At 36.2% G+C, this 27,776-nt stretch overlaps 1 protein-coding gene across 1 annotated transcript in view; it reads left to right on the forward strand.

Moving 5' to 3' along the window:
- The window catches only part of LOC105838776 (tectonic-1), an 88,210-nt gene that overhangs the window by 5,571 nt on the left and 54,863 nt on the right, over window positions 1-27,776 (forward strand). Inside the window, exon 2 of the mRNA XM_028190492.2 lies at window positions 22,436-22,678. Within this exon, the coding sequence (XP_028046293.1) occupies window positions 22,436-22,678 (243 nt within the window). The remainder of the gene's footprint in view (window positions 1-22,435; window positions 22,679-27,776) is intronic.

Raw genomic sequence — 27,776 nt, forward strand, 5'->3', positions numbered from 1 at the left:
TATTGGCTACAGATAGCCCCGGGCAATTCAGGGTTCGGACGACGGACTGGTTAAGTGAATGACGGAGGCAAGAGATATGAGCTTAACACTATGATTTATTCAATATTTCTATCTAATATGTACAGGTTCCCTACTCTAATATATACAGCTTATATCTAAGATCTTGCTATGCGAGGCGCGGGCGATTCGTTGTGGCGACGTGTGTCGCGGTGCGCATGTGCGCATAGAGTTTCGGTGCCGGATTGGCTGCGGCGGGCGTACGGCCCGTGTATCGGTCGGTCGGCGCGTCGATCGGCGGTAGCGGCCGGTCTTGATGACTACGGCGCTCGTGGCGGTATAATTTCGATGCTGCGGTGCGAGGCGGCGCTCGTATCGGTCGCGGCGGTGGCCGGATTGGCTGCGGAGTTACGGTGCGCTTCCATTCACCGAGTCGGTCGATGCGGCGCTACGATTGGTCGCGGCGGTGCGCGACTGCGCGGTGCGGCTCGGCAGCCACGGCGATCAGCTGTTCGGCGATCAGCTGTTGTTGTCAGCGAGAATCATCCCGCGTGGATGATCCTTCGCGTCGGCGGTTTCCCCTCAGTGCGGGGTCCCCGTGTGCGGTCGGGATCGGTAGCTCAGTACGCGTACCGGGATCCGGGTAACGAGCGGGGCGGTGGTCTGCCACTCACTATGTGGCGCGAGGAAGCGCTCAGTGCGCGCTAACAAGGAAGCCGGTGCTAGGTTAAGGTTAATAGTGCCCTATACTTCGGCACTCAGTGCGTGCTCTGGAGGCTTAGCTCAATTCGCTAAGAGGGTCGGTCGGCTCAGTGTGCTAGACCGGGGAGATCTACTCTCTCATCACCAGCGGAGGGCTTTTATAGCCCCCGTTTGGTGACAAAAGGAGCGGAGATGTACGGGGAGAAAGATAAGCGGAGGGGACCACACGAGGTAGGAGAATAACGACCTCGTATCTATACGTCTTAACGACGGCGGCAGAACGGCTCGTTACATCAATTATAAATTATAAAAACAATTATAAATATTCGCTGTTCATATTATTGTAGCTCTTTATTTACGCTTTTCAACACTATATTTACATTACATTTTTATTAAAACATTTTGTTTATAATTAAAGAAAAAAACTCCTTTTTGAAAATTGTTCTGTTGCTAGCAATTAAAGAATGACAATAAAAAATGTCTTGAGTACAAATCGGAAGCGTCAGAAATGACTACGTCCAAAATGGCCACGCGTAAATTTGACCACGTTCGAAATGGCCACGTTCGAAATGGTCACGTCCGAAATGGTCACGTTCAAAACGCCTACGTTCGGAATGGCCCCGTTCGGAATGGCTACGGAAAATATTGCACGGAGTTCAATTTGCCCACGTTCGAAATGACCACGTCCGAAATAGTCACGTTCGAAATGGTCACTTTTCCGCTATTTCTTCCGATTGACCCTTATTTTTTCGTACCTCTCTTATTATAGGCAACTTAACAACAAATCTACTTGAATAATCCCTGGCGTACGTGTTTTTTAAATGCTCTCGACAACTAGATTCCTTATTTTCGATTTCACTTGGCCCCGCTATGTTCTCGACTTCCCAAAATTTTCGCAACGCTTTGTCCAAATCTTGCACGTTACTCAAATGACATCTAACCGACCGATTGCTTATTATTCTTTCAGGTATTATTCTTCCTACTACGATCCAACCTACCAGTGTCTTCTGCAGTATAAGCTTGTTGCGACCTAACTTTATCTGATCTACACACATTAGACTCCAAAACCATTCGGTCCCTATTACTAACTCTACTTCAGACGGAATATGAAAGTGAGGATCTGCCAATCTAACATTAGCCAGAATATCTAGCTCTTTTCTATCAATCCTATTACAAGAAATTTTCTTAGTAATGTTAGGCAGAACTACACATTACAAGTCAGTTGAGAACTCGAGTCGTTTTGAATCTCGATTCAAGTGAATTCGGATGGTAATCAGGTAGCAACCGACGAGTACGTTGCCCGGTGCGACATCCGGTGTGGAGGCGGTGTCATACGCGCGAGGTGTACCCTTATCCCTCGCGATATTCTCTGTGTGAGTTCATCACACTCACAACAGAGTTTTCTTTTTTTTAATTATAAACAAAATGTTTTAATAAAAACCTAAAATAAATACAGTGTTGAAAAACACAAATAAAAAGCTACTATAATATAAATTGTGGATATTTATAATTATTACATGATGGTTACACAAAGCAAAAACTTATCTTTGAAATTTTACATTCAGAAGAACGCAATTTAAATAAAATGTAATTATGAGCCATAGAAAGGAGATATTGAGCAGTTAACTAGCATAAATAAAAATAGATATATCAGTGAGTGCATAATTGTACGCACTCGCATCTGTACGCACACACGCACATATACATAAACACATACTTGCATAAATATATACACATGCATTTGTAAAAAGCATCTACTTTTTAATTGAGTTTAACAGTATTAGTCAGGTTTTCTAAGCAAATATTAGTTTTTTACAATAATGCAACTTTTGAGCCGCTATTTTGGATCAGCTATTTTTTCTTAAAAAAAATAATTTTGATTCAAGAAATCTGCGAAATTTTTATATTTTTCACTTATAACTGCATTAAAATTCACCAAAAATAGAGAAATTCGAGATATGTCCATTTATTTGCCTTCATTTTGTTTCCACCATCTTGATTTTAAAAAAATGCTGCATGCCTTTCGAATGCTTAGACATATAGAACGTGATATGTCCACGTTTCGGTGATTTTCAAAAACCACAAATGACAGTAAATTAAAGATGTAATTATGCAGATAGAGGGTACCTCATCCATCACCTTGACCTTGACATATGTTGTCAAAGTCATTACTTTGAGTTACCTTCACCTTTAATCAATTGTCGGTCGCGACTCGTTAAAAAGTTATTAGCGATTAAAGTTCAAAGATTATAACACGGGTATTTGATAATAATGAGAATTTCGTTTCGCATGAAAATTCACAAAGGGTTGTGCAGAGAACGCATGGACGAGGGCTCCGCCCCTCCTCCTGCACCCCCTCCCCGTAATTTTTTCTAATTCTAACCCACCAATTTTATGTCGCTTTTTGGTTAATGCGAAAACATTGGAAACGAACAGCGTGGAAAGTCGCAAATTTATGTCGTACTGTACAAGCGTAGATATCGTTTACTTTACGTAAAACACTGATATCATGTATCGTATTTATGAAACGTAAAGTAAACGACGTCCACACTTGCACAGTACCACATAGGTTTGCGACTTTCCACGCAGTTCTTTTCCAATATTTTCGCATTAACCAAATAGCGACATAAAATTGGTGGGTTAGAGTTAGGAAAAATTATAGGACGGGATGCAGAGGGGGGGAGGGCGGAGCTCCTCCCGCGTCCACGCGTTCTCTGTATCATATAACTTTACGACTTTTTACAAATTTCATTCCATATTAGTCAGAAAACAATGGTACATTTTTAAATCTTTTTTACCCCCTTTTTTACACCTTCCCCCTGTTTACAGAACAAAGCAGAGAGACGAAGCCTCTCCCCCTGTACCTCTCCCACGCGTTTTCTGCACCTTACTCTTCTCTCTGTTTCAAAACTAATGAAATTAAAGCAAGAAATTAAAACAAAATGTTTGTATATAACTCAGAAACTAAGACCGAGCAACGGTAACATGTATAGGGAAAAGTTGTTCAGAATAATGACCCTGACAATATATATCAAGGTCATTGAAATCGGTGAGGTTGCTCTATCTACATAAGTACCTTAAAAATTTATGAAAAACAATTCGTGAAAATTTCGATTTTTTGTTGAAAATTAAGCTGTAACTTTTGAACAAATGGAATTTTCGAAATTCTGACAACTGCATCTAAAAAAGCAACCTTGAAAACATAAGAAATGACCTGCATACAATTTTTTAATGCTTTAACATAAGAAATTATGGCAATAAAAGTTGCATAGAAAAAATATCCATTTGGTCCTTAAAGGATTGTCGTTATATCGTAAATCAATCACTTGTATTTATACTTGAAGAGAACCAAAAATTAATGGTCGAAAAGTTGTTTATTTAATAAACGAATTTGCCAAGAGGTCGACTTGATAAACTTATTTATTGTTTATCAACTGGCAACAAAAAAAGTTTATAACATATTTTGTTTATTATACATGGCTGAATTTGTAATAAAATAATCATTTGATTATAAATAAATTTCAAAATTTTGAAAAAAATGGTAAGTGGTGAGGGTATTTTAAAAAATTAAAACAAAAAATTTTTTTTACATTGTTTTATAATACTTCTGGAGTTATTTAACTTTCACTTGAAAATTGTTTTTTAGGTTTTATTGTTTCGTCAATATTCACCCCAAACGAAAAACCGATTTTTTAAACGGGTGTTTTATCCTCTAAACGTGCATTTGGATACTTAAAAAAAAATACGTGTCTCTTATTTCTAACTGCTCTATAACATATTTTAAGCTCATTCAAATCGGAGATTTATACATACTTAAAAACGTTTCCTTGTTAGAGTGAAATTTCACTCTTTTAGAGTAACATTTCACTCCAAAAAATTTTGAGAGTACGTATATATTATTAGGATGTTTCTAAAGTACATAAAATTTTTACGTGGTTCTTCCGTCAAATCTACCCAACAAAATTACCTTTTTTAAAAAAGGTATAAAAAAGCGCCAAGTATACGCGCGCATGAAACGCCCTCAAAAATCTATTTTTGTACAAAATAATTTTCATTTGGCATTACAAATGTGCACTACAAAGGAAATTTTAATAAAATTGTCTTTTTCCCAAAAAAGAACAAAAAAGTTCATTTTCTCTACAAAAATTATGATATAAAGAAAATGCGCCAACTATGAAAATGGATGTTCATACGAACTAAAACATTCACTTTTACAAATAATTAATTGTTCAAATATTACAAATAAATATTTTAATAGAAATTTTATTACAAAAACTTGGCGCCGCTAAACCGAATAATTTGCCAGCTCTCTTTCTTTTTCTTTTGTGCATCTGAATGTGTGAGTGTGTGCTTGCGTGCGTGCTTGCGTGTGCGTGTATGTGTGTATGTGTGTTAATATATAATTTGTTTATAAGAAAGCAATTTTTAATATCTCAGTTTCTTATGCGTTCGAATCCTTCCCCTCCCTCTTTTCCTCCCTCCCTCCCTCTCTCTCTCTCTCTCTCTCCCTCTCTCCCTCGTATCTTTAACCGTTCTCGAGATATACATGATACAAGCTTTAATTAATTAATTATTCAATTAATTAATTAATTAATCAGTTACTTCAAAAACATCCGATAATACTAGTGCTTATCCCAAGTTCGTATCCCCAATCGTTCTCGAGATTTGCATGCTTTAAAACTCAATTAATTAATTAATAATTAATTAAATTTTAATTAAGTAATTAATCCGAAGACATCTAATAATACTAGTGTTAATTCCAAGTTCATATCTCCAACCGTTCTCGAGATATACATGGTATAAGATTTAATTAATTAATTAATTAATTTTAGATACGTATTGACTTTTTAAAGTCTTCCAAAGATACTAGTGCTTATCCCTAGTACAAATCTCCAATCGTTCTCGAGATATGCATGTTGTAATATTGAAGTAATTAATTAATTAATTAATTTTAGATACGCATTGACTCACTGAAGTGTTCCGATAATATCACTGCTCATCCCAAGTTCGCATCTCCAACCGTTCTCGAGATTTGCATGTTTTAAAATTTATTTAAATAATTAATAATTAATTAAATTTTAATTAATTAATCCGAAAACATCTGATGTTACTAGTGCTTATCCCAAGTTCGTATCTCCAACCGTTCTCGAGATATACATGATACAAGGTTTAAACATCTGATCATACATCTGATGGCAAAAAAAAAAATAAAAGTACAAACCCCCACTTAGCTGGGCGACGACGATGACAATAATAACGACTACGACGTTTCTTAATCAAATTTACTCTTGGGCGAAAAATTTTAATCGCCATATCTCCGTTTGTAAGTCACGTAGCGGAAAATTAAAAAAACTTTTATTATATAAATTGGGTACGAGCTATCTATTAACCCTATTGAGAAATCCATCGATTCAGTCATTACTGAGATCCGATAATTACGGTCTTCTCGCAAACGACGTCTCGCGTAAAGAAGCACGGTGGTGCCTCGCTTCGTGTACACTTGGCGCGAGGCACTACCGTGCCTCTTGATGATCGCATCTACATAGATTCTAGTACCGTTTTTTTGAGCGAATATGCACTCAAATATTTACGTAGATTTCACTATGCCGATCCATGTAGTATTAACGTGGATATCACGTACTGTTTTATTGGGGTGTGTCGAGCATTGACTGCCGGTGGCGGGAGAAGAAGGAGAACCGCGCCATTGCTCGTGCTTCGCGATTACTTGAGAAAATTATAAATTAGTAAAGGTAGGACAAATTAAAATTGTAATAAACTTCGTGATTAAAAAAGTCGAAAGAGAGAAAGCGATGAAATCTACAAATAATCAAATTTCTATCGTAATTGTAAATATAGTAAATTAATGAAAGCTTATCGTACATTCACGAGAGATTCTTTCTTTTTCTTAAATATCTTATTTACAGTATCATACAATTCTAACTTTGTTTCTTATCATATTGTATCATATTGATAAATCTTAGATAGAAAAACTACTATAAATTCACGATTGATTCTCAAATTGATAATTTTCTTTTATAAGTGTACCATAATATTTGCTGCATCGAATTCTCATCGTTTCTTATTGTTTTCTTTTCATGAGACATTAAATTAACAAAGGTCTATCACGATTAATATGATTTTTCATCTATGATTTTTCACACATTCTTTTTTCGTAAATATCTAATTAGAAAATTACAAAATGCGCGAAATATAATATGTTGCACTTTTTGTTAAAACACGATAAAAAAATATCGACTCTTGAAGTAACGATTTTACGATAGATTACGCCTTCAACGATAATTATGCTTAGAAATCATTGTTCAATATCAAATATTGTTAATGTGATATCTGAACAAAATTACCTTTTTAACAAAAAGCTAAAAAAGGCGCCAAGTGCGTGCGCGCGCGCGCGTGTATGCGTGTGTGTTTAAAAAAAAAATGCCGTTATGTTACATAAATCCAAATAACATTTTATTTCAATTTAAATTATTTAAAGTATTAATCAACGGTATTTTTAAATGTAAGATACATTTTTAATTAAATCAATAACAATTTATTGTTAAAAACCTGTACAAACCATGTAATATTCGGATTAAAAATACACATTTTTATCTGTATATTTCTAAAACATTAAATTAATTTTTATTTAAAATTATTTTTAATTTTATTAACGTTATTACGTGAAAGAAATCTTACATGAAAAACAGTTTTATACATTTGAAACATATTAAAGTAAAAATATGGTATTAAATAATATTACATAATTATAGATAATTTTACATATGTATTGACTCTCTGAAAACTTTCGATAATACTAGTGCTTATTCTAAGTTTGCATCTTCAACCGTTTACAAGATATACATGCTTTAAGATTTAATTAAATAATTAATTAATTTTAGATACGTATTAACTTTTTAAAGTCTTTCAAAGATACTAGTGCTTATCCCTAGTACAAATCTCCAATTGTTCTCGAGATATGCATGTTGTAATATTTAAGTAATTAATTAATTAATTAATTTTAGATACGCATTGACTCACTGAAGTGTTCCGATGATACTAGTATTTATCCCAAGTACGCATCCGCAACTGTTCTCGAGATATGCATGTTTCAAGGTTTAATTAAATAATTAATTTTAAATACACATTGACTCTCTGAAGTGTTCCGATGATATTAGTGCTTATCCCAAGTTCGCATCTTAAACCGTTCTCGAAATATGCACATAAGAACAGATCAAACATGCACTAACTAGCGTGAGGTAGTACGAACTCGACATAGAACGATGTAAGGGTTAGACTAGTAGGGGAAGTCGGGGCAAAACGGGAATCGTAACATTCAATGCCAATGTATCCAAAACGCATAAGTTTTTTCGGAAACACTGCGTTTATGTTTACAGTGACTCGTAACACATTTACAAAAATTTAGAACGTTTCAAATTGTGAACGGAAACTATGTAAAATATCCATTTTACAAAAAAGTTACATTCTCCTCATTTTGCTCCAGGAGTGGGGCACGACGGAAATCAACTTATTATATATTAACAATAAACGTCAATTTATTTGAAATATTCATCTCGTTACAGAGGCACAAAAGCCCGCAATAAAAAAATAATAAAAAAAAAAAAAATTTTTATTTCACTCAGCCATTAGCTAATCTGTTCTAAGTCGAAGGTCGACTCCGAGCTCTCTTGGCAGCAAATGGACCCTGAATTGGAGATCGACCTCGACTTTTCTTGGGAGCCGATGGACCCTGGGTTGGAGGTCGACCTTGACCTTTCTTGGAAAGGTCGAGAACCTCCCGAGAAGCTCCCTGTTTTGCCCCACGCCGTTTTGCCCCCATGGTATATTTTCAAGGTCTGTTACGATCTGTTTTGCAATTGCAAATTAACATTTCGCAACAAGTAATAGCAATATCAGAGTTTCAAGGGACATACATTTGAATAGCAAAACCATTTTTGATATGAACATAAGGTTTTTAATACTTACTTGCACTTCAAAATGCGAAAAAATTACATTAAGGAACCTTCTAAAAAAGGACCACATATCACTGTTAGGCTGTAGAATATCGAAACGAGTTGAGACGCATAAAATTATCCCGGAGGCCTTTTCTGACAAAGTTTAAGCTATTGCCACCAGATGGCATTTCGTTGTTAAAAAAATATTCCCAACTCACCATTTTGCCCGGCTCCCCGTTTTGCCCCGCCTTCCCCTATAATGGCCCGAAAAAGCAGCTAATTTTCAGATGCGAATTATAAAGAAACTAAGCATCCAATCAATTTGCGGTTTTGCACTTTATTTAAGCATATTGTGGACTATAGAAAACAAAAATAAAAATTTATTAATCATTATGAAAAATGTCATGAGAGCACTGAATCGATGGTCCTCTTTTGCAGAAGTCTAAACGGTGTACCTCAGAACTTGGTTTTGGATTCTGAAATCAAAAAATAAAATTTTTTCATTAAATATACTTTAATGCCTAGGCATTATCGGAGCCTGTTACGTACAAAACCGAACGGCACCGCTGTCGAAAGAGTGATCCGCCAACTACTACCTTATCCGCACTGCTAATTCGCGGCAGCACTTTCCGGACTGCCAAAATTCATACTACTCGCGTTCCTTCCCAAGGGGCCCGCTCGAGCAGAGCGGGGCGCGGATATCACTTTTACGGAAGGTCTCTGTGCGATAGCATCGAAACTATTTTCCGAGACGTTAATTGCTTGTGCGTTTCGGGTGATTAAACTCTAAGTGCGCTTTATGCTGTGGTTCTTCTCACGCGTAATATCTCTGGTCCAGATCTTGGTTCGTCCTTCTCATTATTGCCTACGCTAATTCGCTGCGTAACATGGAACGGGTTCGCTTGCGGGCGCCGCGCGCTCACGTGCACCACGCGTGGCTTACATGGTAAATCCAACGCCAGGTGGCTAATTTTTGAACGGCACGTTAGCATTGCTTACGCATCTCAACGCGCAACTACAGGTCAGTCTTTTTCTTGTCTTGTTCCTCTGTATCCTTTATGCTCCTCCTTCGCGTAACGGGTACATTCACGGAGAATCGCGCCGCGCGTGGCAGATCCCGGGCGTGCTACAATCAACACACACATTCGAGGAAGGATCGACCGCCTGTAACGATTCTTCTCGCGCTTCTTCAAGAGCAACTCAACGTCGCTCTCGCACCGGTTCATCCCAGAATTAACATTAATGGTGCCGACTATTAGAGAGCAACCGAAACAGAGCTTTTTTTTAATTTTTTGAAAATTCACGAAATAAGAGTTTTTAAAAAAATGCCGATTTTCGTTACTAATTTGTTTATAAAATCCACAAAAAAAAGAATTTGCACGAAATCATCTGTTAAAATGCCTAAAGAATATAATAATAAAATATATGCAAATTTTTAACGCAGTCGCATTAATAGAAATTGAGAAATCAAGTTTTGAAAGTGTTGTTTCGAAAAAAACTCGTATAAAGTTAAAAAACGCAATTTTTCTGCGTTATCGTACTTTTTTTCTAACCACTAATCTGCCATTCCTGCTTTGTATATTGGACCTTCTGCTTCAAATGCAGCCTCTTCTGCAGCTGATCTGGCAGATCTACGAGGTATCCGACCCTCTTGCTAAACGATTTTCAGTTGGCGGTGGATACTCGCTTCTTATCGACATTTTCTCACAAAGCAGCTGTTATCAATCCTATCGTTATGCTCATTATTTGCATCATTAATAAGACACTTGAATAATTTATTGAAAATATTACAATATATGCTGCAATTTCTATTGTCATATTGCCGCTAAATGATGTTTTCGGTGCGAAAGACCAAATAAGATTATTTAAGCTTTCGTTTCGATTTTGCGTAAATCTACCTACACAGCGCTCAAGTAAATTATCATTACTAAGATCTTCGTATATCGGTGTTATTGCTTTTAATACATTCGGATGTAAAAGTGGTTTGTAAGTATACTCCTTTAAAGTATCAGTGGCCTGTGCAATCTGATACGTACACCTATGAGTGTACACCGGACGGACAATCCTCATGCTGTAGCAATTCATCTGTCAAAGATTTGTGCTTTATTGTTGCTCAAATAGCTTTCTTCACTTCTGAAGCTGATTCCTTGTTTCTTCGAATAGCTGATCCATAGTACATGCTCAACTCATCAATTAATTTTGCTGTTTATTTACCCTTTTCTCTAAGTTTTTTTTTTTCTTCCACTATTTTGCGTAGACGAGACCCCATCCGCTTTTGCACGTGACCGAGACATTTTTTTTTTATTTTAATGTCTTCGCCATACGTCTGTGATTCAACAATGTTTTTATATGTTTCGCTGTCACCATCACCGATATAAAATAAATATTTTATTTTATATAAATCTTCAGACCTCCTTAATAGTTCTACTGCACTGTCTACCTCCATCTTTCCGGAACTGTCTTCGTAAGAATTGAACACTCATCTGTATGTGACTATTTTCACACTTCAAACTCATCTTTGCTTAGATGGTTTTTCCAATATTCGCACTGCTTACAATATAAAAATTTAATGATAAGATCTACAACTTTTCCAGAATAATAACCATGTAAAAACACCTTGAAGGGATGAAAAGCCGCGCTTTCTTCACGAGCCATCTCCGGAAACAATTAAACTTGCTGGTTTATTTGTATTTTCTGCTTTTGCTATTAGTTCTTGCTCTTCTTTAACCGTTTCGGAAAATAATACAGAAGCTACACTCTTTAATGCGCAATGAATATTTTGATAATATTATTGTAAATAGTTTTGTTGAAAATTTTAGAAAAGCCCATAATACCGCAAATTTTTCGTATTCCATTATAACCAATACCGACCAGTCTCATAGCAAATTCTATTTATCGATTAACTTCGTAAGCGTTTTTTATAAGAGGGCAAAAACTAACCCTTACTTTACACGGTGGGGTCCAGTGGACCTCAACAAAATTCAAGTCCAAATTTTCGCTAAGGTATTCAAAACCTTGTGGTGGTGCTGCAAAAAAAATACTAATTTTAAATTGTTTTAAAACTCTATAAAATAGAAAGGATCGAAATATATGGATATATAGAGAGTATTGGGCGAACACGTATAAGATCTTTATATATCTTTATATATCTTTTTATATCTTTTGATAGTGAATAATAAAAAGTTTATTAAGCCAATACATTGATTCACAATTAATACTTTCCAAAAAGACGCCTAACGGCGCTACATTGGTGACCCCGACGTAATCTACGTAGAATAGTGAAAATAACGAGTTCTAACGTTTCTCTTTTCGGCACATACAATAATGCCGGTAGACAATTCGCCTAAAAAAGACAGCGACTAAGCGAAACAGACACAAGCTCTTGATATTGCGAAAAATCCAACTAAGTCCGCAATGGTTGATACACCTCAAGGAACCTCTTACGATGTACCAGATGCTTTAACCCTCAACGCGGCCTCGTTGGTCAAGTTGCCGCCCTTTTGGAGAGACAATCCGTCTCTATGGTTTACCCAAGTTGAAGCCGCATTCGCCATATCAAGAGTCACAAACGACGAAACCAAATTCAGGTATGTCGTACTAAATCTGGATACAACTGCACTTCCGCTGGTTTCAGACGTAATTGCGACTCCTTCGGAGTAAGAAAAATATAACGCTCTAAAATCTCGACTCATCGGCTCATTGGATGAAATCTCTGAATCCACGCTGAGGAAACTGTTACGCGGAAATGAGATAGGGGACGAAAAACCCTCACTCTTTTTATAAAGGTTGAAAAATCTAGCTAGTGGTCAATACAATGATAATATGCTGAGAACGCTATTCATGGAACAACTTCCAGAGAACATCCGGGCAGTTTTGACCATAAGCGAGGTAACAGACTTGAGCAGATTAGCTTTGCAAGCGGATAAAGTGGCAGATATCATTAAACCCTTCATACCAGCTGTGGCGCGTGCTGAGCCGACATCATCTTCTACAAACATGGAAGACCGCATTAAAGAGTTAACAAAAATGGTGCAATCCTTATCTAAGAGGTTCAACAAACGCCTTTCAAAGAAGTCGTTCTCGATCTCGATCCAGACCCAAAGAGTTTAAAAAAAAGGTCAAGCTCGCGTGAAAACAATTCTACGAAGGAAGGATTCTGCTATTATCACAGCATATTCGGAGAAAAGTCATGGTAATGCAAGCAACCACGCTCGTGGAAAAAGGCAATTGCACCTAAGCCGAAAACTAACATCGCCGCCCTTTGTCCAGGCGTGGGGAGACGGAAATAGTAAAAACCGCCTGATATTATCAGACCGGAAATTAGGTATACGATATTTAATAAATACTGACGCTGATATCTCGGTTGTTCCCAGATCCTCAATAAAGGTTAATAGTAAGCCGTCAGAGCTGAAATTATACGCAGCCAATGGTACGCCGATTAGCATGTATGGTGAGAAGCGCATCACTGTGGATCTAGGGCTTCACAGGCAATTTATCTGGCAATTCCTCGTAGCGGATATTTTTATGGCAATTCTAAGAGCGGACTTTCTAGAGCAGGTTATTGGTCGATTTGGCCAACCAAAGACTACGTGATGAGCAAACAAATTTATTTTCACCTGGGCAAATCGAGAAAGCTGCGGTCCCCACGGTAACAACAATTGATACATCATCACGTTTTCACCATATTCTAAAAGATTTTACGGATATCACAAAACCATTTCCAATAAAAGAAAGTATTCATAATGTTCAGCATTATATTACAACAAAAGGTGCACCTGTTGCAGAAAAAGCACGTCGTCTTCCTCCAGTCAAGTACAAAGCAGCAAAAGAAGCCATAGAATAAATAATATGGTGATGGAATCTGTCGATCTTCCTCAAGTAGTTGGGCCTCACCTATACGTTTGGTTCCAACAGCTGCCGGGCAATGGAGGCTGTGCGGGGATTACCGCAGGTTAAACGCAATAACTATACCTGACAGATATCCCTTGCCTCATATCCACGATTTCTCATCGCATTACAAGGATCAAAGATCTTCAGCAAAATCGATCTTAAGCGAGCTTTCTACCAAATTCCATTCGCACCGGAGGACAGGCATAAATCAGCAGTCATAACCCTTTTCGGTTTATTTGAGTTCAATGTAATGACCTTTGGGTTATGTAATGCTGCACAGACGTTCCAAAGATTGATAGATACAAGTTTACAAGGACTCAAATTTTGTTATGCATACATTAACGATATCATCATTGCCTCAAAAAATGAGAAAACTCATGAACAACATCTGCGCAAGTACCGTTTGTCAATAAACTTCTCTAAATGCATCTTTGGCGTAAGTGAAGTAACGTACCTAGGATATAGCATTAACAAGGATGGCATCAAATCATTAAAAGAAAGAGTCGAAACAATAATAAATTATAAAAAACCTCAAACAGTTTAAAAGCTTCGAAGATTCCTTAGTGTAATTAATTTCTATCGCCGCTTTCTCAAGAATGCCGCATCTATACAGGCGCCCTTGCATACTTACCTACTAGGCACCCAGAAAAAAGATAAACGTCAAATAGCATGGACACCGGAAGCCGATCAAGCCTGTAAATCGCAACTGACCAATGCATGCTTGCTTGCTCATCCGCTGTCTAATGCAACATTAACATTACAGGCAGACGCCTCGGATTCTTCCTTGGGAGCGGTCTTAGAACAATGGAAAAACAGTACATGGACACATTTAGGATTTTATTCAAAAAAATTAACAGACACTTAAAAACGTTATAATGCTTATAATAGAGAGCTTTTAGCTATATATAACGGATTTAAATATTTTAAACACTTAGTTTGTTGTACCCCTCGTTGTGAGTACGATTTGGGATCGCTGCCAGAGATCTCGCGAGGAAGGTATTTCGTCACATACACCGTTATTTGTCTTGAACACTTTTATTCTTGTATTCAGTTACAATAGTTAGATCGCGACCCCGCAAGGCAGAGTGTCGCGTCTAGGAACTTGTTGTCCACGACCCCGCAAGGCAGAGTGTCGTGGTGGTATATTTAGTATAAGTTATCTCGGCGATACACGACCCCGCAAAGCAGAGTGTCGTGTGTAGTCTTAGTTTGTCTACTTCGGATTGACCCGATCCTCACCTTCTTTCGCCGGTTTATATATCCGATAATTCGGTAGTTGGATCGAAAGAAGGGGAGGATTGCGTGAGGGCGTAAATCGGTCAGTATTCCAAATTATTGCTTAGACAGCAAGTGCTGTCTAAGGAGCATTGCGCTAATTGTCGAGCGGATTGCGCGAAACCTCGCGCGATGCGCTCGATGCTGACTGCAGCTGACCGACTTACGTCATCGTGTTACTGACACCTTATCGTTATGAGTGTGTCACTCATAACAAGTTGAAGGCCAAAAATTAATCATTAAAACTGATCATAAACTTTTAACTTATGCATTTTGTCAAAAATCCGACAAAGCTTTACCTCGACAAGTGAGACAGCTAGATTTTATAAGTCAATTGACATTATTCATATCGCGGGTGACAAAAATATTATCGCAGATGCATTATCTCGCGTTTTATCTATTGATTTCCCAGTCACCGTCTCAACTGAAGATATTGCCAAGGCACAACTTGAAGACGAGGAGTTGAAGGAATATTTACGTTCTGACTCTTCATCTCTACAATTTAAAAAGCTAAATTTGGAGAACAGTAATACATCTCTTTGTTGTGATATCTCAGGAAACGACGTCCGTCCATACATACCTTTTAGTCTCAGACGAAGAGTGTTTGATATAGTTCACAATTTAGCACATCCAGGAAGCAGAATTACAAAGAAAATGTTAAGCAGAAAATTCGTATGGCCCAGCATGTGGAAGGATGTAACTCAATGGGTTCGCACGTGTCTACCATGCCAAAGAAATAAAATATTACGGCACGTAAAAACGATTCCAGACAAGATTGCAATGCCAGATAAACGATTCCGTCATATACATGTGAATATCATCGGTCCATTGCCTCCATGCAACAATTTTAAGCATTGCCTCACTATCATTGACCGCTTTACTCGTTGGCCAGAAGAAATTTCAATTATCGAAATCTCTGCACAAACAATAGTAGACGCCTTCTATTCTACATGGATTGCTAGATTTGGAGCACCATCAACAATAACAACGGATAGAGGATCTCAATTTGAATCAGCTGTTTAAATCTTTAACTAAACTAATCGGAGCTAATAAGATATCAACCACCACATATCATCCAGCCGCAAACGGAATAATAGAACGCTGGCACAGAACCCTAAAAGCAGCAATCAAATGTCATACTTCTTCAAACTGGGTTAATGCTTTTCTTACAATTTTACTCGGCCTAAGAACCAGTATCAAAGAGGACATTAAGGCGTCAGCAGCAGAATTAACATATGACACTACATTGAGATTACCTGGTGAGTTCTTTATTGATATTACTCCAACTAATCAGCCACGTATTTTTTTAGAAAACCATCGCTCAATTATGCGAGAAGTAAGACCACCTCTAGCAGCGCATTATATTAAAAAATCTTTACTTAATTGTACTCATGTATTTATTAGAGTTCATTCAGTAAGGAAACCTTTGAAATCTCCTTATAAAGGACCTTATTTAGTCATAGAACGAATCAACGATAAAGTCTACAAAGTTAATGTTAAGGGACATATACAAACAATCTCCATAGAGAGACTCAAACCAGCTTTCATCGAACAACCGGTCACAGACACAGATGTAGGACCATCAACCTCACAATTACGTACATATCCTGCTAAAAAGATTTCATTCGCGGTTTAAAAGTTTAAACCACTTGCGGGGGAGTACTTGTGGTGGTGTTGCAAGAAAAAATACTAGTTTTAAGTTGGTAAGTTTGTAAAATAGAAAGAATCAAAATATATGGGTATATAGAGAGTATTGGGCGAACACGTATAAGATCTTTTGATAGTAAATAATAAAAAGTTTATTAAGCCAATACATTGATTCACAATTAATACCTTCCAAAAAGACCTAACGGCTCCACAACCTTGAATCTGCGGCGCCATCTATCTCTTATTTAAGGTATCATATATAACTCGACTCATTAGCGTTGATCGTTCGGTATTAATTTGCTCTGTACAGAGTTTGAAAGAGCACGATATTCGAATGTGGGATCCAGTAGACCCTGTGCATGGTAACATTTTAGAATAAATTTTCGTTTTTTTTTTTAATCGTTTTCTTTGAGTGATTTTTATCATAAAAATCGTAATTATTGAAAAAAATTGTGCTAGAATTTTCTGAGAATTTTCCTCTCTTATAGCCCCTTGGCTACTTATCGAGAGTTTATTGTAATTTTATTATACTGTACACGGAAAAAAAGCTTGGCACTACTGCTGCATCATAAGTGGTAATGCAGCGCCACCTTGCATTTAGGACTACAGAGTGCCAGTTTTGGGTAACTGGCAGCACTAAGCGGGAGAACTGTTCTCCCCACCCTGATGGGACAACCACTGCACTTTAAGGTTAGGGATGCTGCGGTGCGAGATTGGGACAGCAGGGCTCCCAAACTGAGAGAGCTGCCGTGCCAAAGAGAAGTACAACAGCGCACTCTCATTTCGTATAGCTGTTACACTAGTTAGTGCTTCTGTATTGCTAAACTTTTTTCCGTGTATATATGGCTTATAATCTAAGATTGAGAAAAACAAGTGCTCGTAACAAATCATGAAAAAAATAAAGTTTTTGGAGGAGCGACATCAAGTAACGAGGTGGACCATGTCTCCGAGGACTCAAATTATGAAGAATCTGATGCCGACGTAGCGCGTAGGTATATGCATTGACTGTGTCGGAGTAGATTAAACGTTTTTATAATTATATTTTATTTCTTTAAGTATTTTGTATTACTATAATACTATTAAACATTTAAAAAATTGTTTATAACAATAATAATCATGTATATGTGTCACGTGTAGATATTAAATTTTTTCCCAAAATTTCCTCCTTCATATATCAAAATAAATATCTTTTTTTCAGCGCTGGACTCTGGACTAATTTTTTTTCAAAATGTAGTATTTTAAGAATATGACACCGAAAAGTTTTTTTTCATAAATATTATGTGAGATATTTTTTTAAGTAAAAAAAGATATTTTTCGCATTTTTCTTCTTTTGTAAATTTTTTTCATTATGTAAATATTACAAATCTTTAAAAAATATTATTGGATCTTATTTTCTAAGATTTCAAGAATATCCTTAATTTTTTCGAACCAAAATTTCCAATACAACATGCGTGGCAACTGTTTTAATCGTTGGGATCCAGCAGATCCCCCTTTTTTTTAACAAGGGGAAATTCTTCATGGACTTCTTCCACCCCCTGGGAGGGATATGCCGGACTTCTACCGGCTAAAACCTCTCGGATGACCTGCGCGATGTTTAACGGGGGGCGTCCCGGAAATCGCGCCAGCATTACTGCCGGGGCGTCCAGTAGACCCCTTGTATACATTATTTAATTATTTGGAAATATGTACAATAAGGATTAATATAACGTGGTTCACATGCGTTACATTGTAATTTAAAACCACTAATTTAAAACCAAGTCTTCGAATACTAGATTCAGCCAAACTCACATCTCCATTGCATGTCTTATATTTTATAAAAGTACTTAGAACCAAAAACATCGCCGAAAAATTAATTAGACGGTATCCATGGTTTGCTTTTATCGGTATTTCCGATAAGGAAGTTTTTAATTTTTTCGCGGATAAACTAAATTTTGTTTCACACTCAAAGCTATAACGGTTTGGTATTTGCGGTCTTCGCTTTGACCGGTATGCGCGTCCGACTATTTTTCGTGAACCTTTTCTATTAATCCTCTTTTTTTTATCTATAATGAAATATTGATAAAATATTTTACTTTTAAAATTTTGAAAGAGCGATGTGTGTACAACGCACAATTGTACACTAACTATTCATGGCGTGTCTAAAAAGTTCGGTGAATGTTTGGATATCAAGTTCAAGCATGCACGCGTGTCGAGATATGTTCCTGTACGTCCTCGTGCATGCTTGAACTTGTCGTATGCGTTCGAGATATTCACCCAACATTCGCCAAATTTTTTAAACATGCGACGCATAGTTAGTGAACAATTGTACATCGTACAGTACACATCGCTCTTTCAATGTTTTAAAAATAAAGTACCACGTAAATTCGTAGCAAACACTGATAAGCAAATATTTTACAAGATACCAGAGAAAAAATTAAATTGTTCAAATGATTCAAATTGTTTTTGAACCATTAGAAGCCTTATAAATCCCTTTATAAATTTTTAATTGCTTTATCAATCGACTAGTGATCGCGCGTTCCGCCAATTTAGTGTCTCGGCACGCGGCGCTCAGGTATACGACTTTGCGTTCGGCTCTGTAGTTCCGAAACTAAACTGCATATTTCGAATTTTTTGCATTTCAATCTAGAGACTTCAAACTGTCATTCAAATGAAAAAATTCTTGATTTTTTAAAATTTTACACTAGTCTAAAAATTTTTATAGTAGTCTAACCCCTTAGGTGAAGTTCTTAGAGTTCTCATTTCACATTGCGATACCTCCATTCGTAGGACACATATCGAAAAAAATGACAATAGTTTTGGGTGTACTTCCGAAAAGGTGAAACCTCCGATCGCGCTGAAATTTTAACCAAAACTTACCCTTAATTAGAGAAGAAAGTCCCTAAAAGGATTTTCACCGACAAAGCTTTATTTGCCCTTTATCACTTCCTAAAGTAGCAAACATTTTTACTGTATATCTCTGAAATATTGATTTTAAAGAAAAAAGTTCCAAACAAAAAATGAAGCTCATAAAAGGCTCTACAAAAAAGGTTATATAAATTTTCTACGTACCCCTATTATTTTGGCAGTTATAATAACTGTTATGAAATAAAATAATTTTAATTTTGGATTAACAGGATTTTACTCGTATAAACACACGCGCGTGGATGGGTCTATTGTAGGCACTCTCCTGGTTTATGAATATCCAATTGACATTGTAACATGGTCAATTGAATATTCATAAACTTAAATAATGACTTAAAATTGATTGGGTTAGAGTTAGGATTACAGTAACAAATGCGCACGGACCAAATGCATACGGATCAAATGCGCACGAACTTACCACATGGGTTGCAACTTTTCAGGGCACCCCTACCGACGGGGTGGGTGCGGGAGGGGGGGCGAAGCCCCCCCTTACACCCCCGTGTGTGTGTGTGTGAGTGCGTGCGTGCGTGCGTGCGTGCGTGCGTGCGTGCGTGTGCGCGCGCGCGCGCAAAGCATTCTCTGCACCACATGGGTTTGCGACTGTGTCCGTTTCGCACTGTGCGTATTTGGTCTGTGCGCATTTGAAACGAGATTCTTATTATATACGTATTCATTTAAATTTTGCGCATTTCTATTCAGGGTATCTCTATTAGCGGGGTGCGGGAGGGAGAGAGCCAAAAGCCCTCCTCGCACCCTCGCGCGCGCGTGTGTGTGTGTGTGTGTGTGTCTGTGTGTTCTTTATAGTACGCATTTTCTATACTTATTTTTTACGCTAATCTTTTCTGAGATACATAATGAAAGCTTTTAAAATGTTGAGGGAAAAAAAGCTTTTTTTCTTTATGATAGCCAAAATAATAGGTTTATGTAAAAAATGTATATAACCTTTTTTTTGTAGAGCTTTTTATGAGCTTCATTTTTTGTTTGAAACTTTTTTCTTTAAAATCAATATTTTCAGAGATATACAGTAAAAATGTTTGCAACTTTAGGAAATGATAAAGGGCAAACAAAGCTTTGTCGGCGAAAATCCTTTTAGGGACTTTTTTCTCTAATCAAGGGTAAGCTTTGGTTAAAATTTCAGCGTGATCGGAGGTTTCACCTTTTCGGAAGTTTATCCAAAGTTTTCTTATACAAATGAAAAACTTTCGATTAAGCCTAGTTAGAATTCCATCGGTTCGGTCGTTATTGAGATCTAATAATCTCAGGTGCTCGCAAGTCGCGTATTCCTGTAAAGATTGTAACGAACCCCGTCCGCCGGCAACCGCGTACGGCCGAACATCCGCCGGACCGCGATACGGACACCGGTCCGTCATAAAACTTCACAGGCCATTGAGACGAGAATCGTCTCAATCGCTCGCGCGCTTACCCCGCCGGTCTTCCAACCACCAGGAGCGCGGAGGGAACCGAGAACCCTCGAGATTCCCCAAACTAGCGATAGGATCAGTATAAAACGTCATCCTGGAGTAAGAGATCACTTCTTTTCTTCTGACGATCTTGCAAGCTAGGTCCGCCAGATACATCGGAGAGAAGCTTTCGGCAACAGACAATAAAATAGAGTATTCTCCGCTTTAGCCTAAAGTTCTCGGCTCCGTTTGCCTTCCATCCTATCCTGGGTCAACAAGCCGAAGGTGGATCGTTCTCCGCCTTCACCGAGAGTTCTCGGCCGTCGACCCGCTCCGCTCCTGATACGCGGCATAGAAAACCAAGAATTCTCGCTCGAGCGCTTTCGAGATTTATGCACCGCTCCTGTCACAGACATCTGAAATACGAAAATAAGATCCGGCGACCGCCCGCCGCACCGCGCAGCCTATCGAACGAGGGCAATTACCGCCCACCCTGCCGCGTACCCGTTTCCTCTAGAGCTCGAGCGCTTCGCCTCGAGGCAAACACGACACCGACCGCATTGCGCACCCCTCCGAGGCACCATCGAGCGTACCAGCATACAATCGCGAAAACAGCTGACGCGAAAGCACGTTATCACTAGCCATGACATGTAAATAATCGACCGAAACTCACGTTCTGTTGAAGAGATCTATATATATTGCAAATAATATCAAGAATATAACCTAATCTTTGTTCTACCGAAATCTGTGTCTGCTGTCTTGGACCTTTTTCCCCACCTAGATCCCAGCGTAAGTCCACGCGGAAAAAAACAAGTCGCTACAAGGTACACAGTCAGTCTTACGCTGCGCTTTCATTTGACGCAAGACACTACTGTGTCTCATGATAAATTGATATAAAACAAATAATTCATTTTTTTTATTTCAACCATATAAATTATGATCAAAATGTTTTTACACGAGTTATTTATGAAATATTAACATAATTTTTTGTTTAAACAATTATGCTCATAATTCTTACATTTATTATTATTTAACTTACAAAAATAAAAAAATAATGGAACAGGTATAAATTTTCCGCTCCAGCCTGGAAGCCACTATAGTGACGCGAGAGGAGGGTCAGCATTTTCACCATTCAATCCAATGACATTAATAAAAAAGTTCTAGCATTAAAAACAAAAAAGTCGATCAAAAACATGCCGAGCTTGTAAAGGTTAATCATGCGATAGGTATTGATAAATGCGCTAGTCATTGCTAATTATAAGATTTTATTTAAACAACTAATCCATCAAAAAATTTGGTTATCGTAACATTTTACTTATTTCTGTGAATTTTTGATAGATTTTTATTAATACAATTGTTTTGATTGATTTTTAATAATACATTGTGAATGATTTTTATTAATACAAATTACTAATTAATAAAATGGTTTAACCAAAAATTTTTGTTTATTCAATATATGGATTTCTCAATGTAAAAAAAGGAAAATAATTTATAAAATAATTTTTCTTAAATTATTTTTTTTTATTTGAATTATAAAATTATAATTAAATACAGAAATTTTAATTTAAAAAAGTATATAAATAACAAACATATTAAATAATAAAATATACAATTGTTCAATTATCTACATATTATACATCAAATACTTAATTTTCCATTTTGTTTATATAGAAATCTTCTTGTGACATCAATTGCTGCTGTGACATGGATTGCAATTATTTTCATTTGTCTGCTTTTTCGTATTGTCAAGATTATTACGTGGAGCTTTATGATAGTAGATATTGCTACAATCAAAATTTCATAAATTCATTTCAACGAAATAACACACCATTTATTTTTGAGAAACTTACAAATAACTTATTTTGCATTTTATATGATAATCTTCCACCTATGTATAATTCCGACAATGATTTGGTAAGTAAAATTTATACATAATAAAACAACATTGATTACTTCGGCTTGCAAAGTCAAGAAAAGGCTTATTTTACAAAAAAAAATTTAATCACAAACATCCATCCAAATGTTAACTTAACCTTTAATTAATAATATTAGAAAATAATAATCAATTAATTTTACTAACTCTGTTTTTATTTCTGCAAATCTCCTATCTTATTTTATTAAATTAGGGTGGCACTTATTTGGACACGGTTCAAACGGATACGGTGCTTTCGGACACGATATCTTGCGCACGGTTTAAATGGCCACGTTGGCCATGGTGCATTTAGACATTGCTAATTTTCCTCATTTTTATTTGTTTACGAAGAGATACGCACCGTTCATTTGCATATCATTCATTTGCCCATTATTTACTTGCTCACCGTTAATTTGTATTCAGTGCGCGAAAATATCATAGAAACCATAGGTTTCTTTTCTCTGATTTCAATTATCTGGTACATTACTTTTTATTTTTTGGTCCTGTGTTATCTGACCCAATTATATTAACTAAGGATGTGCCGGATATCCGGCACTATCCGGGATCCGGCCTTATCCGGCTCTTTTATTATTTGGTCGGATAACCGGATATTGGGTCCAAATTTGACATTTAAAATTGACGCCATTAACTAATGCAGGATTTGAGACTCAGAGTCCTCCAGAAACAAATAGGGTAATCATCTTTTATTATGTCGGCTCTCTTTTATACGGGAGCGTCCCAGATGCGCACAGACCAAATGCGCACGGACCAGATGCACACGGACCAAGTGCGCACGGACCAAATGCGCACAGACCAAACGAACACAGTAACCTACAAATTTACCACATGGGTTGCGGCTTTTCGGGTATGTGTGTGTGTGTGTGTGTGTGTGCAAAGCATTCTCTGCACCACATAGGTTTGCGACTGTGCGCATTTGGTCCGTGCGCATTTGGTCTGTGTCCGTTTCACTCAGCCTGCTGTGTCCGTTTATTACTGTGCGCATCTGGGACTCACTCTTTTATACGATCTTTTTTAAGGTTAATCTCCAATAATGGTGAAGTGAATTAGTGCCGTAATTGTTATTCTACCGAGAAGATAATAGTATCAAATTAAGTAATTAATTAGAAAAAATTATCGGTAAATTTCAACCATCACGTTGTGTAGATGACTTGAAGTATATATCGTTAACTTTATTTTCGAATTAAAATACAATGGCACAAGGAAAACTTAACGTGTGGAAATTTTTTAAAATCTGTAGCGATGACGAAAAGAAAATGGAATGTTCACTTTGCAAATGTACGCCGCAAAAAAAAATTATGAGAGGAAAAACGCCTTAATTATTTTCTACAAAACTCCTTCTTCTGTTCATTGAGAAAGACTTTTCAGTGCAGGAAAATTAGTGTATTATGACAATCGAAATAGATTGTCACCGCAGAATGATGAAATGTTATTGTTTATTATGAAAAATTTATTAGTATTAAACTACAATTTTTGAATAATGTTGAAATTGTCATATAAATAAAAGTTTTATTTATACTACCGTTTTAACATTATTCAAAAATTGTATTTTAATTTTTAATATTAATATTTTAATAACTTTATTATTAATGTACTTTAATAACTATATATACAGGGTTATTCAGAACTTAGGGTTATACAGACTTAGGTCTGTAAAATGACGTATTTCTGACGCAATTCTAAGACGATTTTTCCTTTACCAAAATTTTATTTGAAGCGCAGTTTTTGAGTTAATAAGCCAAAATAGTTAACGAATCACGCGTCGAGTACAGAAGGCAGGCAAGAGCGGCGCGCCACGAGCGTAACGCGGGCGCGGCTGACTATCCGCGTCAGCTGACGGGTGATTACCACCGCGTAAGTCGCTAACTATTTTATAACATAAAATTAAGCCAACCATTTTTTATAATAAAATAAAATAATCTAGAATAATTTTTTCTTCGCCAGTATGAGAATAAAACAACTCAAATAATCAGTTTAATTTCGACCTAATTGGTCAGACTTAATTCAAATTATAGCACTACGTTTCAACCATAGGTTTTGGTCCTTTTCAAGTGCAGATTTGTTACATTTCCTTTATATTATACACAACAACGATCTATGACATATGTCCAGATAAATCATCTAAAAGACAAGATTACCCGTTTTTTTAAATATATTATGCACGTAATAAATCAACATCAATACAATAGTATAAACTAAGCTGCTTTGATTACTCTGTCATAAATACTAGTCAAATTTTCACTCGCATCGGTTTGCAGATTGATGGTATTATATTTTTTAATAAAAATGTTTCTGCTATCTCGCCCTTTCGTGTCACTACCTCTTTATGTAGTATATAAGGTTGTGACCATTTAAAATCATTCTGTAGATGGTCCAATGTTGATTAATCACCGAATGGTTATTCACATATTTTATAATATCCCGTTGATGCTCTTTTATACACGTTCCTACATGTCTTTTAGTTTGCCCGATATACACCGCATCACACCGATTGCAATCTATCTTATGTACGAGTTGAGTTTGTTTAAGGTGTTGTATTTTATCTTTCCCTCTTTTAATTAAGCAGTTAAGTTTCTTGGGCACAGTATATACGACTCTAAATTGTAAGTCATCCAGTATACGGCTGATGTTCTCGCTTACATCCTTTGATGTAAGGGATAGTGACGAAATCTTTAGACTTAGAATTATATAACCGTATTTTCTTGGTGTGCATATTTGAGTTCTTTAACGCGAGAGCGATTGTGTTTTCCTATGAAGTGTATAGGGTAATTATTATTAATTAATATTTTTTTTACTTCCATAATGTTATGTGAAACCGTATGTCAGCGAGTAAAATAGTCCTGTCAACTAAATTCTTAATAGTATTAATTTTATCTAGTGGAATAATGTGATAAGTAATTAATATATCTCCCTGAAAACGTGGGTTTGTGAAACCAATTAGTAATTAGCTGGTTGTTATCTCGTATGACTACTGTGTCCAAGAAACTTAGAGCACCCTCTTTTTGTAATTTATACGTAAATTAGAAACGTGGGTGATAATTATTAAAAATAATGAGAATATCGTCAATCTTATGTGCTGGTACAATAATAAAAATCATCCACGTATCGGTAAAAAAGCTGAATATTAAAAGGTAGCAATCGCAAGCAGTGTATTTCTAGGTCATCCATAACGATGTCAGCAAGTATGAGTGAAAGAGGTGATTCCATTGGACAACCAAAAATTTATTCGTATATTTGCCCATTAAATTGAAAGGTGGTAGAATCAAGGACTAATTGTACTACGTATATGAATTGAGGTAATATGAACACGTATTTTTAGAGAATTGATTCCATCGATTTTCAATAGCCTTAACTAAACAACGAAGTCACGTCCAAAGAAAACAGAAGTTCATCAGATTGGATGTGAGTGCCATTAATTACTTTTGCAAAGGACCAGCTATCTTTAATATAAAACTTCGGTTTCTCAATAGAATTATTAAAAACTGCAAGTAAGAACTGTGATACATTGTACAGTGGCCCAAAGTTGATACAATAATTCTAAGTGGAAATTTTTTTTATGAATTTTTGATTGTCCATAACATCTTGGGAGATTACCGTTAGTACATTTAAGCCTTTTGTAATCGTATTCATCAATAACATACATATCGCGCCAAGATGTGACCATGTCATTCAATCGTGAAGTAACACGATTGATCGGATCTTTTTTTAGTTTTTTATAAGTAGATTGATCATTCAGTAATGTAGTCATTTGATTTATATATGTCGTTTTGTACACAATCACCGTAACCTGCCTCTTACCGGCTTTAGTGACAAAAATATCATTATGTTTACATAAAAATTTTTTACATTTTTTAAATTCCTCAATGATCAACCTATCTGTAATGTAAAGAAAATGTAACAAATCTGCACTTGAAAAGGACCAAAACCTATGGTCGAAACGTAGTGCCATAATTTAAATTAAATCTGGCCAGTTAGGTCGAAATTAAATTGATAATTATTTGATAGTATAAATCTCAAGCTTCTTGTCGCCAATGTATAAATAATAAATACATTGAGTCTTGTTGTCAACCTAACAGGCAAAATTTATTGTTGAATTTACAACGTTTCGACCTCTACTTTAGGTCCTTATCAAGTAACTGAAGACATATAATATAACGTAATGGACATTAAAATCGACACCTTTTTTGACATGTGGTAAATTAAAAAATTCAAACCTAAAGACACAATCTACTCACAAGAAGATGTTCACGCATTACAGAGTAAAAAAAGATTTCATAAGACACATAAGAGTCAATGTATCTGTGCCAACAAAATCATGGTCTATAAGCATAACAAATATACCAATACCAGATTAATAACTACAATATTGAAAATGTAAATAAATTTGAATACACTTAAAATTATTAAAATTGCAAAATGCCTATTGAAATTTCAGACTTAAAGTTAATAAAATAAATTAGAGGAATTACCATACAAACACTATAATGGAATCTGTAAAGTATGAATAAAACCAAAAAGTAATTAATTATAAATAAAATAAACAGATTAAAATGATCAATGGTCAAATAGATGATTAAAATGTATAGACTTACATGTGTCTTGTGTCCAAAGTATAAGAAACTTTATCGTTGTTATTAGAAAATAAAAATGCACAGTAATATAAGAGAGTGTCTGTTTCTAACGAAGTCCCAATGGAGACTGAACGCAGACCAGAATAAATAACAAATAAAACCGTCTCACATTTATGTGTCTTTGATAACATTGTTATATATATATTATTGAGATTCTCAGTATCTTTTTGTAAGTTGATATTATTTACAAACTTTTTTATATAAAACATTTCGGCAACCCCTCTCTTTAATCTATGAGACTCTTGCTGCAAGATTACAGACTCGGACCAATTAAATTCATGTCCATTACTTAAACGATGTTGGCTAACAACCGATAATGCATGGTGGTGTTTTTTAATGTCGCTCATGTGTTCTTTGACTTTAGTCTCTAAATGACGTTTCGTCTGTCCTATATATACAGAATTACAATCTTTACAGTTTGAGTTATACACTAAATTGATAGATTTTCCTC

The sequence above is a fragment of the Monomorium pharaonis genome, chromosome 10 (genome assembly GCF_013373865.1).
Source record: "Monomorium pharaonis isolate MP-MQ-018 chromosome 10, ASM1337386v2, whole genome shotgun sequence".
NCBI classification, from domain to species: Eukaryota; Metazoa; Arthropoda; class Insecta; order Hymenoptera; family Formicidae; genus Monomorium; species Monomorium pharaonis.